Genomic DNA, 15,578 nt, shown 5'->3' on the forward strand with positions numbered 1-15,578 from the left:
GAGGAGACTACCCGGTCCAATCCATGTCTATCCAAGCAATCTCATCAGCAGCTTATTGGTTCATATTCTATGATGCACAACCTTGGAACCCAGAATATATAGAAACTACGCGGCACCAAAACACAGATTGGAAATGGTATCTATTCTGCTTACTGTAAAGTAAATGCTTGTTAACATTACTGCTTGGATAATTACAGATAACCATGCATGGCCCATAGAACAGTGTCTGTGCACAGGGGGCAGATACAGCATCTGATTATTCTACATAGAGTGGATAAACAGGAGGACTACATAGAACTATAGCACGGTCCTTCCAGCAAGACTCAGACCTGATGAATGATCTAGTCTTATTCTTCAAGAATTCCGTCAACTATCTTCGCACCCCTTGATTTGGCCATGTAAAGTCCCATGTGATGCATAAGATCCTGCATCATTATGAAAGCTTAGCTATAAGTCCATGTTTTTTTCTTTTAATGAGCAAGGGAACGCACAAGATATCAAAGCAAATTTGCTACCGTTGTGCCTATGCAGTGACTTTCAGGTCAAGAGAAAGCAGATGAACTCTACGCGTAAATACTTCGCAGCCAACACGACAGTGCATTTTCCATGTAAAACTAGTGCACTTTTTTTAGGCAGAACACAATTTTCCTCTTTGTTGATGTTCTATATAGCTATAAAAACTCCGGATCACATGGCATGGGATTTTGGTATGGTATATGAACTCTGGATGCTGGGAACTCCTTCAATGTCTTCTGTTTTACAAAACCTAATACTCCCTCCGTCTCAAAATAAGTGTCTTGAGCTTAGTATAAATTTGTACTAGAGCTAGTACAAAGTTAAGACACTTATTTTGGGACGGAGGAAGTACTAGCTAAAATTACATGCTCCAGAATACGAAAGCTATCTACTCTCTTTCTGAAGTCTACACTCTCACTGACTATGCATAGTAGAGTTTAGTGGCCGAGTACCTGTGGATGGGCCAAAGCTCCTTTGATACTCCTGGCTACTTCGACAGGGAGGTCAAATGTCGCACATCCCTCGGAATAGATCACAACATCTTCCAACGGGGGCACTCGGCCAATGTTTCTTGCAGCCAGAGTAGAACTCACAAAGTCCAAAACACAGAAGTCAGTGCATATTCCTACGACCAAAACCTGCATCAAGCAAATTCACGAGTCACTTATAAACGGGGATCACACTTTTTTTCACCGAACATTTAAATAGGAAGGATCTCTTACGGTTTTGATCTGGAACTTTGCGACCCACTCGCTGAAAACATTGGACCCATCCTTCTCAAATGAAGCAAGATAACCATCAATACAGTCCTTGCGCCTCATTGTCACATTTGGATCATTCTCCAGCCACTCAAGAGCTGCATATGGCAGATTGAACTTCGTCAGAATCCAGATATGGAACGTATTCTGTTGTCATTCTCCCATATCTTATCAGGTTGCCAAAACCATCGATTTAGCATATCCCAATTCAACATGAAAGAATCAGTTCATAGAAACTGAACATGCTCTGCGATAGGCTTAAGAGAAGTAATAATAAGAAAAATGTGGAGTAACCTGGAACAAAGTTTTCTTCACCGGAACCGATGATACAGTGCGGCGGAAAAGGCGGCTCGGGTTTATCGGGGTGGTGGGTATCAAGGAACGCAAAGACCGGCCAGTTCCTCTGGCAGAACACCTTGGCAAGCCTGGTAGACTCCTCCACCATCTTCTCGATCTGCTTATTCGGCGTGACGGGGGCCTGCAGACGCCAACTTTCTTATATATAAGTAAAACAAGTAATACTTCATGCAGATTGATATTCATGGGAGGAAGAAAAGGGAAAGTGGAGATTCAAGATGGGCCAGAAAGAGAAAAGAGAAGAAATAAGCACGAGACGGAGCGAGAAGTGAGTGACAAGAAGAGAACAACAAGAGCCAAGAAGCAAGACAGGAGGAAGCTGCGAGAGGATATCTGGCCTATTCACTCGCGTCCCCATCGTAGAGCAACCAGCAAAACTCCAACTCTTTCGGCATGGCGGCATGCATCCACCGGACCACCGAGCTCCCGCAAGAGCCGATCAACCTCGCGCGAAGGCTCGTCACCAGTATACTCAAAAACAGAGCAGAGGAGGGGGAGCAGAACTCACGAGGTTCCCGGCGCCGACGGTGCAGAAGCCGTTAACGAGGTCGACGAGGACGAGCCCCGTGCCGGGCGTCAGGAGGAGGTCGGCGTCCGGCAGGAAGGGTGCCGCCGAGCGGAGCAGGTCAATCGCGGCGGCGCCGCCGTTGGCTTCGGACCCCATGGAGATGCGTGAAGGGAAGGGGCGGTTGGTGGTTTGGGTTTGACTGGTCCCGATCAAGTAGTCGTCACGAGCCCCGTTTTGTCTAATCTCCTTTCTCGACTGGCACCATCCAGTTGGAACCCCGGTGAGAGGCGGGACCCTGATTGGCAAACTTGGTCAAACGAACACCCAAAAGATGAGAAGGAAATTCATTCGTCCACCCAAGTGGTTGCGCGCGGATATGAGCGAACAGACTTGGGGAAAACACGGCCTACATCAAGGGCAAGGGGTGGTCGGAGTGAGTGAGAAGGCGCCGAGCTGATTTGCGGTGTGATCGACACGCCAAGTTTAGGTTTACTTTTGTGACCAACGTATTGTCAGATTGGTTGCACGGCGCATCACGCCGTTGTTTGCTGAGCAAAACACATGAACGAGATTTCATACCCATTTGTGCTTTGTTATTTCTTTAGAGAAAAGACACTCGGGACGCTCTGCTTTATCTCTACTCCTAGGGTGTGTTTGGTTGTCGTTGTGAACAGTTCCTGCATCGCATACACTTCTCAACCCAACCTGATTGAGCAAAAACAGACCCTAATGCATCATCTGCAAGTTGTTTGGTTGCCTGCATCTAGTGTCACTGCATTAGATAATACGTAAGTGCACTTTGTTTGGTTGCATGCATTGGCTCTAGCGGTACATGAACACGGCGTCTGGTTGCATACAACATACATGTTGTGCTTACCTTGTACACTAGTTGATGAGCTTACTCATAATGATCACACCTAGCACATCAACGCCACAACACAGCAATGGCGATGAACTGGGCGAAAATGATGAAGTTCTTCAGCTTCAGCCCAAACAGACGATCCATCTTAGCACCTTCCACTTTGACACCTCCAACCTTGCCACTGTCAACACTGCTGCCTCCGTGCTTTCGCACCTAGGCGGAGTAAGCTTGTTCTGCTGCCTGCCTAGTCTTGAACCCTCTATAAATGTTGTTGCTATACGATGTCACTTGTGCATTGGCTTCTTCCCATGAACTATAAACCCCTGAAGCATCACCGATGAACACGGCATACCACTTGCCTTAGCAATGCACAAGAGCAAGAGTTGAAGCAACAAATCAATGGAACACACAAGTAGCAAGCAAAGTAGCACACAAACAACAATGGAGCAGAAGAGAAGTAAAGCATGCATGATCATACAGCATAACAAGTTTAACCTAGCACTACCTTGATGTTAACCTACCACCACATCGAAAAGAGGGTGTCGTCCTACCACCATAAGTTCCCATCATCGTGAGGGGTTAGTATATACCACCTCACCAAAATATACAGACCATCAAATTGTTTTCAGCCCTAGCTACACAAAATGTTCGTCGTCATCGTCATCGTCGTCGTCATCGCCACCGCCATCACCGTCGGGGATCATGCACGCTCACAGGCAGCACTACTCTAGTAGTAGTGCTTGCCCAACCAGCTCCTGATCCACAGCACCCTGTGAGCGTCTGCCATGGCAACGAACCCAACACCCCGGGCCTTGTTGTCAAGCAGGTGGCTGAGAGCTGCCATGAGAGCCTCGTCACTGAAGCCATCCTGGGTCATGACAGCGCCATACAGGTCAGGGTGGACGTCGAGGGGCTTGCACTCCCTGATGGCTGTTGCAACCTCCTTCACCGCCTCAGTCATGCTGCAAAAGACATTGATATCCTCCTCCATCAGGCCTCCTCTCTTCCTCTTCCTATCATGGACGGGGTAAAATGGCTTGTCGAAGGGCTTCGCAGCTGGCTTGTCAGGGCCATCAAGGACCTCGACGTCCGGGGTCCCAGGGAAGTCTGGCATGGGAGAACCAAGAGGCTCCCCCGAGCCCATGGCATGCTTCCCAGTTGCCAGCCCGAAGGAGAAGATGTGTTGCATCTGGCTGTAGTTCTGTATGGGTGTGTTGAGGAACTCAGCGTCCCTTGGGTGGTCCTAAGAATGAAACACAAGTGTTGTTAGTTGCGATTAGGAGTAGGCAATGGTGGACAGTATGAAAAGGAAGAGGGTTGTGACCTAACCGCGACATGGCCGGTGTAGTGCTTTGCCTCCAGAACTATGGAGCAAGTGTTCTCATCCCATGAGGCGCCGCTAAGGTCTCTCAGCTTGGACACTTGGATCCATCGACCTCTTCACTTCCTCAGGTGGTTGTACACCTGGGTGGCAGACACCTCCTGCCCACAGAACTCGAACACCTGCTTCGCAACAGTGTTCAAGCGCACCTCCTTGAAGCCCTTGTTAGTCCTAACTCCACTAGAGATGAGCTCACACATGTTGTTCAGCACGAACGTGGACATGAACGGCTGCCACTTCATGTTGTTCGACCTGTTGGAAATATGCCCTAGAGGCAATAATAAAAGCATTATTATTATATTTCCTTGTTCATGATAATTGTCTTTATTCATGCTATAATTGTGTTATCCGGAAATCGTAATACATGTGTGAATAACAGACACCAACATGTCCCTAGTGAGCCTCTAGTTGACTAGCTCGTTGATCAACAGATAGTCATGGTTTCCTGGCTATGGACACTGGATGTCATTGATAACGAGATCACATCATTGGGAGAATGATGTGATGGACAAGACCCAATCCTAAACATAGCACAAGATCGTATAGTTCGTTTGCTAGAGTTTTCCAATATCAAGTATCTTTTCCTTAGACCATGAGATCGTGTAACTCCCGGATACCGTAGGAGTGCTTTGGGTATGCCAAACGTCACAACGTAACTGGGTGACTATAAAGGTAGACTACAGGTATCTCCGAAAGTGTCTGTTGGGTGACATGGATCAAGACTGGGATTTGTCACTCCGTATGACGGAGAGGTATCACTGGGCCCACTCGGTAATGCATCATCATAATGAGCTCAGAGTGACCAAGTGTCTGGTCACGGGATCATGCATTACGGTACGAGTAAAGTGACTTGCCGGTAACGAGATTGAACGAGGTATTGGGATACCGACGATCGAATCTCGGGCAAGTAACATATCGACAGACAAAGGGAATAGCGTACGGGGTTGATAGAATCCTCGACATCGTGGTTCATCCGATGAGATCATCGTGGAGCATGTGGGAGCCAACATGGGTATCCAGATCCCGCTGTTGGTTATTGACCGAGAGTCGTCTCGGTCATGTCTGCTTGTCTCCCGAACCCGTAGGGTCTACACACTTAAGGTTCAGTTACGCTAGGGTTGTAGGGATATGTATATGCAGTAACCCGAATGTTGTTCGGAGTCCCGGATGAGATCCCGGACGTCACGAGGAGTTCCGGAATGGTCCGGAGGTAAAGATTTATATATGGGAAGTCCTGTTTCGGGCATCGGGACAAGTTTCGGGGTTATCAGTATTGTACCGGGACCACCGGAAGGGTCCCGCGGGTCCACCGGGTGGGTCCACCTGTCCCGGGGGGGCCACATGGGCTGTAGGGGGTGCGCCTTGGCCTAATGGGCCAAGGGCACCAGCCCCACATAGGCCCATGCGCCTAGGGTTTGAAGGGGGAAGAGTCCTAGGAGGGGAAGGCACCTCCTAGGTGCCTTGGGGGGGAGGGAAACCCCCCCTTGGCCGCCGCACCCCCTAGGAGATTGGATCTCCTAGGGCCGGCCACCCCCCCTTGGCCCTCCTATATATAGTGGGGGAGAGGAGGGACTTCATACCGGAATGCCTTGGCCTTTGGTTGCCTCCTGCTCCCTCCCCAACACCTCCTCCACCTCCATAGTGCTTAGCGAAGCTCTGCCGGAGTACTGCAGCTCCATCAACACCACACCGTCGTGCTTCTGCTGGTGCCATCTCCCTCAACCTCTCCTCCCTCCCTTGCTGGATCAAGAAGGAGGAGACGTGGCTGTTCCGTACGTGTGTTGAACGCGGAGGTGCCGTCCGTTCGGCGCTGGTCATCGGTGATTTGGATCACGTCGAGTACGACTACATCATCACCGTTCTTTTGAACGCTTCCGCTCGCGATCTACAAAGGTATGTAGATGCATCTAATCACTCGTTGCTAGATGAACTCCTAGATGATCTTGGTGAAACGAGTAGGAAAATTTTTGTTTTCTGCAACGTTCCCCAACAGTGGTATCAGAACTAGGTCTATGCGTAGTTCTTCTTGCGCGAGTAGAACACAATTTGTTGTGGGCGTAGATTTGTCAACTCTCTTGCCGTTACTAGTCCTTTCTTGCTTCAGCGGTATTGTGGGATGAAGCGGCCCGGACCAACCTTACACGTACGCTTACGTGAGACCGGTTCCACCGACTAACATGCACTAGTTGCATAAGGTGGCTGGCGGGTGTCTGTCTCTCCTACTTTAGTTGGAGTGGAATCGATGAACAGGGTCCTTATGAAGGGTAAATAGAAGTTGACAAATCACGTTGTGGCTTTAACGTAGGTAAGAAGACGTTCTTGCTAGAACCCTAATTCAGCCACGTAAAACTTGCAACAACAATTAGAGGACGTCTAACTTGTTTTTGCAGCAAGTGGTTTGTGATATGATATGGCCAAAGTTGTGATGAATGATGAATGATCTATATGTGATGTATGAGATGTTCATGCTATTGTAATAGGATTCACGACTTGCATGTCGATGAGTATGACAACCGGCAGGAGCCATAGGAGTTGTCTTTATTCTTTTAATGACCTGCATGTCATCGAGAAACGCCATGTAAATTACTTTACTTTATTGCTAAACGCGTTAGCCATAGTAGTAGAAGTAATAGTTGGCGAGCAACTTCATGGAGACACGATGATGGAGATCATGATGATGGAGATCATGGTGTCAAGCCGGTGACAAGATGATCATGGAGCCCCAAGATGGAGATCAAAGGAGCTATGTGATATTGGCCATATCATGTCACGTTTATTATTTGATTGCATGTGATGTTTATCATGTTTTGCATCTTGTTTACTTAGAACGACGGTAGTAAATAAGATGACCCCTCACAATAAATTCAAGAAGTGTTCCCCCTAACTGTGCACCGTTGCGACAGTTTCGCTGTTTCAAAACACCACGTGATGATCGGGTGTTTTATTCAGACGTTCACATACAACGGGTGTAAGACAGATTTACACAAGCAAACACTTAGGTTGACTTGACGAGCCTAGCATGTACAGACATGGCCTCGGAACACAGAAGACCGAAAGGTCGAGCATGAGTCGTATAGAAGATACGATCAACATGAAGATGTTCACCGATGTTGACTAGTCCGTCTCACGTGATGATCGGACACGGTCTAGTTTAACTCGGATCATGTAATACTTAGATGACTAGAGGGATGTCTAATCTAAGTGGGAGTTCACTAATAATTTGATTAGTTGAACTTAATTATCATGAACTTAGTCTAAAAATCTTTGCAATATGTCTTGTAGATCAAATGGCCAACGTAGTCCTCAACTTCAACGCGTTCCTAGAGAAAACTAAGCTGAAAGACGATGGCAGCAACTATACGGGCTGGGTCCGGAACCTGAGGATCATCCTCATAGCTGCCAAGAAAGATTATGTCCTACAAGCACCGCTTGGTGACGCACCCGTTCTCCCTGCAGAACAAGATGTTATGAACGCTTGGCAGGCACGTTTCGGTGACTACTCCCTCGTTCAGTGCGGCATGCTTTACAGCCTAGAGCCGGGGCTCCAAAAGCGTTTTGAGAGACATGGAGCATATGAGATGTTCGAAGAGCTGAAAATGGTTTTCCAAGCTCATGCCCGGGTCGAGAGATATGAAGTCTCCGACAAATTCTTCAGCTGTAAGATGGAGGAAAACAGTTCTGTCAGTGAGCACATACTCACTATGTCTGGGTTGCATAACCGCTTGACTCAGCTGGGAGTTAATCTCCCGGATGATGCGGTCATTGACAGAATCCTCCAGTCGCTTCCACCAAGCTACAAGAGCTTTGTGATGAACTTCAATATGCAGGGGATGGAGAAGACCATTCCTGAAGTATTTGCTATGCTGAAATCAGCAGAGGTAGAAGTCAGGAAGGAACATCAAGTGTTGATGGTCAATAAAACCACTAAGTTCAAGAAAGGCAAGGGTAAAAAGAACTTCAAGAAGGACGGCAAGGAGGTTGCCGCGCCCGGCAAGCAAGCTGCCGGGAAGAAGCCAAAGAATGGACCCAAGCCCGAGACTGAGTGCTTTTATTGCAAGGGAAGCGGTCACTGGAAGCGGAACTGCCCTAAGTACTTAGCGGATAAGAAGGCCGGCAAAACAAAAGGTATATGTGATATACATGTAATTGATGTGTACCTTACTAGTGCCCGTAGTGGCTCCTGGGTATTTGATACCGGTGCAGTTGCTCACATTTGTAACTCAAAGCAGGGGCTGCGGAATAAGCGGAAACTAGCAAAGGACGAGGTGACGATGCGCGTCGGGAATGGTTCCAAGGTCAATGTGATCGCCGTCGGCACGCTGCCTCTGCATCTCCCTTCGGGATTAGTTTTAAACCTTAATAATTGTTATTTAGTGCCAGCTTTGAGCATGAACATTGTATCGGGATCCCGTTTAATTCGAGATGGCTACTCTTTTAAATCTGAGAATAATGGTTGTTCCATTTTTATGAGAGATATGTTTTATGGTCATGCTCCTATGGTGAATGGTTTATTCTTTATGAATCTCGAACGTGATGCTACACATGTTCATAATGTGAGTACCAAAAGAAATAAGGTTGATAATGATAGTCCCACATACCTGTGGCACTGCCGCCTTGGTCACATAGGTGTCAAACGCATGAAGAAGCTCCATGCTGATGGACTTTTAGAGTCTCTTGATTATGAATTATTTGACACGTGCGAACCATGCCTTATGGGTAAAATGACCAAGACTCCGTTCTCAGGAACAATGGAGCGAGCAACCGACTTATTGGAAATCATACATACCGATGTGTGCGGTCCAATGAGTGTTGAGGCTCGCGGTGGCTATCGTTATGTTCTCACCCTCACTGATGATTTAAGTAGGTATGGGTATATCTACTTAATGAAACACAAGTCTGAAACCTTTGAAAAGTTCAAGGAATTTCAGAGTGAGGTTGAAAATCAACGTGACAGGAAAATCAAGTTTCTGCGATCAGATCGTGGAGGAGAATACTTGAGTCACGAGTTTGGCACACACTTAAGAAAATGTGGAATAGTTTCACAACTCACGCCGCCTGGAACACCTCAGCGTAATGGTGTGTCCGAACGTCGTAATCGCACTCTGTTAGATATGGTGCGATCTATGATGTCTCTTACCGATTTACCGCTTTCCTTTTGGGGCTATGCTTTAGAGACTGCCGCATTCACTTTAAATAGGGCTCCGTCGAAATCCGTTGAGACGACACCGTATGAATTATGGTTTGGGAAGAAACCTAAGCTGTCGTTTCTAAAAGTTTGGGGATGCGATGCTTATGTCAAAAAACTTCAACCTGAAAAGCTCGAACCCAAGTCGGAAAAATGCGTCTTCATAGGATACCCAAAAGAAACTATTGGGTACACCTTCTACCTCAAATCCGAAGGCAAGATCTTTGTTGCCAAGAATGGGTCCTTTCTGGAGAAAGAGTTTCTCTCGAAAGAAGTAAGAGGGAGGAAAGTAGAGCTTGATGAAGTATTACCTCTTGAACCGGAAAATGGCGCGACTCAAGAAAATGTTCCTGAGGTGCCAGCACCGACTAGAGAGGAAGTTAATGATAATGATCAAGATACTTCTGATCAAGCCCCTACTGAAATTCGAAGGTCCACAAGGACACGTTCCGCACCAGAGTGGTACGGCAACCCTGTCTTGAAAATCATGCTGTTAGACAATGGTGAACCTTCGAACTATGAAGAAGCGATGGCGGGCCCGGATTCCGACAAATGGCTAGAAGCCATGAAATCCGAGATAGGATCCATGTATGAAAACAAAGTATGGACTTTGACTGACTTGCCCGTTGAGCGGCGAGCCATAGAAAATAAATGGATCTTTAAGAAGAAGACAGACGCGGATGGTAATGTGACCATCTATAAAGCTCGGCTTGTCGCTAAGGGTTATCGACAAGTTCAAGGGGTTGACTACGATGAGACTTTCTCACCGGTAGCGAAGCTGAAGTCCGTCCGAATCATGTTAGCAATTGCCGCATTCTATGATTACGAAATATGGCAAATGGACGTCAAAACGGCATTCCTTAATGGTTTCCTTAAGGAAGAATTGTATATGATGCAGCCGGAAGGTTTTGTCGATCCTAAGAATGCTGACAAAGTGTGCAAGCTCCAACGCTTGATTTATGGGCTGGTGCAAGCATCTCGGAGTTGGAACATTCGCTTTGATGAGATGATCAAAGCGTTTGGGTTTACACAGACTTATGGAGAAGCCTGCGTTTACAAGAAAGTGAGTGGGAGCTCTGTAGAATTTCTCATATTATATGTAGATGACATACTTTTGATGGGAAATGATATAGAACTCTTGGACAGCATCAAGGCCTACTTGAATAAAAGTTTTTCAATGAAGGACCTTGGAGAAGCTGCTTATATATTAGGCATCAAAATCTATAGAGATAGATCGAGACGCCTCATAGGTCTTTCACAAAGCACATACCTTGATAAGATATTGAAGAAGTTCAATATGGATCAATCCAAGAAGGGGTTCTTGCCTGTGTTACAAGGTATGAAATTGAGCTCAGCTCAATGTCCGACCACGGCAGAAGATATAGAAGAGATGAGCGTCATCCCCTATGCCTCAGCCATAGGTTCTATTATGTATGCCATGCTGTGTACCAGACCTGATGTAAACCTTGCCGTAAGTTTGGTAGGAAGGTACCAAAGTAATCCCGGCAAGGAACACTGGACAGCGGTCAAGAATATCCTGAAGTACCTGAAAAGGACTAAGGAAATGTTTCTCGTTTATGGAGGTGACGAAGAGCTCGTCGTAAAGGGTTACGTCGACGCTAGCTTCGACACAGATCTGGATGACTCTAAGTCACAAACCGGATACGTGTATATTTTGAATGGTGGGGCAGTAAGCTGGTGCAGTTGCAAGCAAAGCGTCGTGGCGGGATCTATATGTGAAGCGGAGTACATGGCAGCCTCGGAGGCAGCACATGAAGCAATCTGGGTGAAGGAGTTCATCACCGACCTAGGTGTCATACCCAATGCGTCGGGGCCGATCAAGCTCTTCTGTGACAACACTGGAGCTATTGCACTTGCCAAGGAGCCCAGGTTTCACAAGAAGACAAGGCACATCAAGCGTCGCTTCAACTCCATTCGTGAAAATGTTCAAGATGGAGACATAGAGATTTGTAAAGTACATACGGACCTGAATGTAGCAGATCCGTTGACTAAACCTCTCCCTAGAGCAAAACATGATCAACACCAGAATTCCATGGGTGTTCGATTCATCACAATGTAACTAGATTATTGACTCTAGTGCAAGTGGGAGACTGTTGGAAATATGCCCTAGAGGCAATAATAAAAGCATTATTATTATATTTCCTTGTTCATGATAATTGTCTTTATTCATGCTATAATTGTATTATCCGGAAATCGTAATACATGTGTGAATAACAGACACCAACATGTCCCTAGTGAGCCTCTAGTTGACTAGCTCGTTGATCAACAGATAGTCATGGTTTCCTGGCTATGGACACTGGATGTCATTGATAACGAGATCACATCATTGGGAGAATGATGTGATGGACAAGACCCAATCCTAAACATAGCACAAGATCGTATAGTTCGTTTGCTAGAGTTTTCCAATGTCAAGTATCTTTTCCTTAGACCATGAGATCGTGTAACTCCCGGATACCGTAGGAGTGCTTTGGGTATGCCAAACGTCACAACGTAACTGGGTGACTATAAAGGTAGACTACAGGTATCTCCGAAAGTGTCTGTTGGGTGACATGGATCAAGACTGGGATTTGTCACTCCGTATGACGGAGAGGTATCACTGGGCCCACTCGGTAATGCATCATCATAATGAGCTCAGAGTGACCAAGTGTCTGGTCACGGGATCATGCATTACGGTACGAGTAAAGTGACTTGCCGGTAACGAGATTGAACGAGGTATTGGGATACCGACGATCGAATCTCGGGCAAGTAACATATCGACAGACAAAGGGAATAGCGTACGGGGTTGATAGAATCCTCGACATCGTGGTTCATCCGATGAGATCATCGTGGAGCATGTGGGAGCCAACATGGGTATCCAGATCCCGCTGTTGGTTATTGACCGGAGAGTCGTCTCGGTCATGTCTGCTTGTCTCCCGAACCCGTAGGGTCTACACACTTAAGGTTCAGTTACGCTAGGGTTGTAGGGATATGTATATGCAGTAACCCGAATGTTGTTCGGAGTCCCGGATGAGATCCCGGACGTCACGAGGAGTTCCGGAATGGTCCGGAGGTAAAGATTTATATATGGGAAGTCCTGTTTCGGGCATCGGGACAAGTTTCGGGGTTATCGGTATTGTACCGGGACCACCGGAGGGGTCCCGGGGGTCCACCGGGTGGGTCCACCTGTCCCGGGGGGGCCACATGGGCTGTAGGGGGTGCGCCTTGGCCTAATGGGCCAAGGGCACCAGCCCCACATAGGCCCATGCGCCTAGGGTTTGAAGGGGGAAGAGTCCTAGGAGGGGAAGGCACCTCCTAGGTGCCTTGGGGGGGAGGGAAACCCCCCCTTGGCCGCCGCACCCCCTAGGAGATTGGATCTCCTAGGGCCGGCCACCCCCCTTGGCCCTCCTATATATAGTGGGGGAGAGGAGGGACTTCATACCGGAATGCCTTGGCCTTTGGTTGCCTCCTGCTCCCTCCCCAACACCTCCTCCACCTCCATAGTGCTTAGCTAAGCTCTGCTGGAGTACTGCAGCTCCATCAACACCACACCGTCGTGCTGCTGCTGGTGCCATCTCCCTCAACCTCTCCTCCCTCCCTTGCTGGATCAAGAAGGAGGAGACGTGGCTGTTCCGTACGTGTGTTGAACGCGGAGGTGCCGTCCGTTCGGCGCTGGTCATCGGTGATTTGGATCACGTCGAGTACGACTACATCATCACCGTTCTTTTGAACGCTTCCGCTCGCGATCTACAAAGGTATGTAGATGCATCTAATCACTCGTTGCTAGATGAACTCCTAGATGATCTTGGTGAAACGAGTAGGAAAATTTTTGTTTTCTGCAACGTTCCCCAACACGACCTACCATCCTTCTTTGCCTTTGCTGCTGCTACCTTGAGTGCGACGGCGGCAGCAGCATCAACAGCAGGAGTTGGCTCAACAAGCACTACTGTCACATAGAGGGAATCAGGCGCGAACACCTCTAAATTAGGTGCCATCTCGGACATAGGTTGCGAGTCCTTGACAAAAGATGGAGCAAACTGGCTGTCGGACAGGACAAGTGCCTGACTAAGATCTTGCGTCTGCGTGATCACGTCCTACAATCGTAGCACGCATTGACGGTAAGCATAACACACATCATACCAGACAATCCATGAAAGCAGCAACATACATGTACATGGTTCATGACTATCATACTAAGCACATATAGTTCATTGCTATCATACTAAGCATACATGACAACCTATGAGCACGAATATACATCTACAACAAACAACATGCTATAAATGGACCACCAATAGGTACAAATCACAGATCTAAGACGAATCAACACAAGCACAAGGTTCAACTTCAAACTCTACTACTAATCTAGCCTACCACATGCTTCAACATCTAGCCCTACCATAAATTGCAACCGCATCATGGCAATCAACCATATCAACTCACAGATTAGACCACTAATCAACCATGCATCTAGATCAAACCCTACCTGCAGCTCAGATCTAGCTAGAAGGAACAGAGAGAAAGGGGGATTGAACTCACAGAGGCCATGACTGCAGCTCGAGGACGAGGGGGGACGGTCGTGAAAGATCAACATCGGCTGGTGAAGGAGCGCCGACGCCGTAGACCGCCGGCCGATGAAGATGCGCCGCTTACCTGCTCGTCAGTGCCGATGCGCGTCCGCGAGAAAGCTCGAACGGAGGAAGAATGGTAGCGGGAGTTGGGGCGGTGAGGGAGGGGGGTGGACTCGGCGGGAAGTGAGCTGAAATCCTCCCGCCGATTTTTCGGCGATGCGGGCGAGCTCGCGCCATCTCCCTGTAGCGACCAGACCTCAAACAGTCTGATCTCTGTGTAACAGTGTCATCCCTGGATCGGTAATGTTGACACGCACAGTACTTGAAGGATTTATAACAGAGTAGCAATCACACACTTATTACATTAAATGTCTCAAAAGAGAACTTATTTGTCACTCCCAATATGCGACCCTATTCAAGAGGAACTTGAAGGTACCACCAAGGATAGACCCGCATATTGAAACGCTTTTGCAAGGTGGATATCATTACATCAACATTACATAATAGATGGGGATACATACAAAAGGCATACAATGCCACACGAATACAACATCATCTTACATAAGATCACCATCCGACTACGGATGAACCACAAACATAAACTCAAACGACATCCACCCTGCTAGCCCAGGCTGTCGACCTGGAACCTATCCCCTAAACGAAGAAGCAGAAGAAGAACTCCGAAACAAGCAAACATCGTTCTCGCGTCATGATTGTCGCATAACCTGTACCTGCAACTGTTGTTGTAGTAATCTGTGAGCCACGAGGACTCAGCAATCCCATTACCATGGGTATCAAGACTAGCAAAGCTTAATCGGAAAGGAAGGGGTAAAGTGGTGAGGTTGCAGCAGCGACTAAGCATGATATGGTGGCTAACATACGCAAATAAGAGCGAGAAGAGAGCAAACGGAATGGTCGTGAAGCTAGCAATGATCAAGAAGTGAACCTGAACTCCTACTTACGTCAGACATAACCCAAAACCGTGTTCACTTCCCGAACTCCGCCGAAAAGAGACCATCATGGCTACACACGCGGTTGATGCATTTTAATTCGTATCTGGTGTCAAGTTGTCTACAACCGGACATTAACAAATTCCCATCTGCCCATAACCGCGGGCATGGCTTTCGAAAGATAATATCCTGCAGGGGTGTCCCAACTTAGCCCATGATAAGCTCTCGCGGTCAACGAAGAATATTCCTTCTCCCAGGAAGACCCGATCAGACTCGGAATCCCGGTTTACAAGACATTTCTACAATGGTAAAACAAGACCAGTAAAACCGCCCGATGCACCGACAAATCCCGATAGGAGCTGCACATATCTCGTTCTCAGGGCAACACCGGATGAGACTAGCTACGAGTAAAACCAGACTTCGAGTTTCCCCGAGGTGGCCCTGCAGGCATCTCAGTTCGGACCAACACTCGAAGGAGCACTGGCCCGGGGGG

At 47.6% G+C, this 15,578-nt stretch overlaps 1 protein-coding gene across 1 annotated transcript; it reads right to left on the minus strand.

The window, feature by feature from the left end:
- Nucleotides 1-125: 125 nt before the first annotated feature.
- On the minus strand, nt 126-2,412 carry LOC119323799 (nicotinamidase 1-like). Its single transcript, XM_037597511.1, has 5 exons — nt 2,140-2,412; nt 1,569-1,752; nt 1,239-1,372; nt 969-1,154; nt 126-425 (listed from the first exon to the last, which is right to left on the minus strand). Exons 1-5 carry the CDS (start codon nt 2,293-2,295, stop codon nt 348-350), a joined length of 738 nt encoding a protein of 245 aa, XP_037453408.1. The 5' UTR covers nt 2,296-2,412; the 3' UTR covers nt 126-347.
- Between the last annotated feature and the right edge of the window lie 13,166 nt (nt 2,413-15,578).

The sequence above is a fragment of the Triticum dicoccoides genome, chromosome 6B, assembly GCF_002162155.2.
Source record: "Triticum dicoccoides isolate Atlit2015 ecotype Zavitan chromosome 6B, WEW_v2.0, whole genome shotgun sequence".
Lineage (NCBI taxonomy): Eukaryota > Viridiplantae > Streptophyta > Magnoliopsida > Poales > Poaceae > Triticum > Triticum dicoccoides.

Coding starts and splice junctions, on each gene's coding strand:
- LOC119323799 (XM_037597511.1), bottom strand. CDS start 2,295: ATGGGGTCCGAAGCCAACGGCGGCGCCGCCGCGATTGACCTGCTCCGC. Junction 1,373..1,568: donor TGAAGAAAACTTTGTTCCAG/GTTACTCCACAT, acceptor TGCCATATGCAG/CTCTTGAGTGGCTGGAGAAT. Junction 1,155..1,238: donor CAAAGTTCCAGATCAAAACC/GTAAGAGATCCT, acceptor TGCTTGATGCAG/GTTTTGGTCGTAGGAATATG.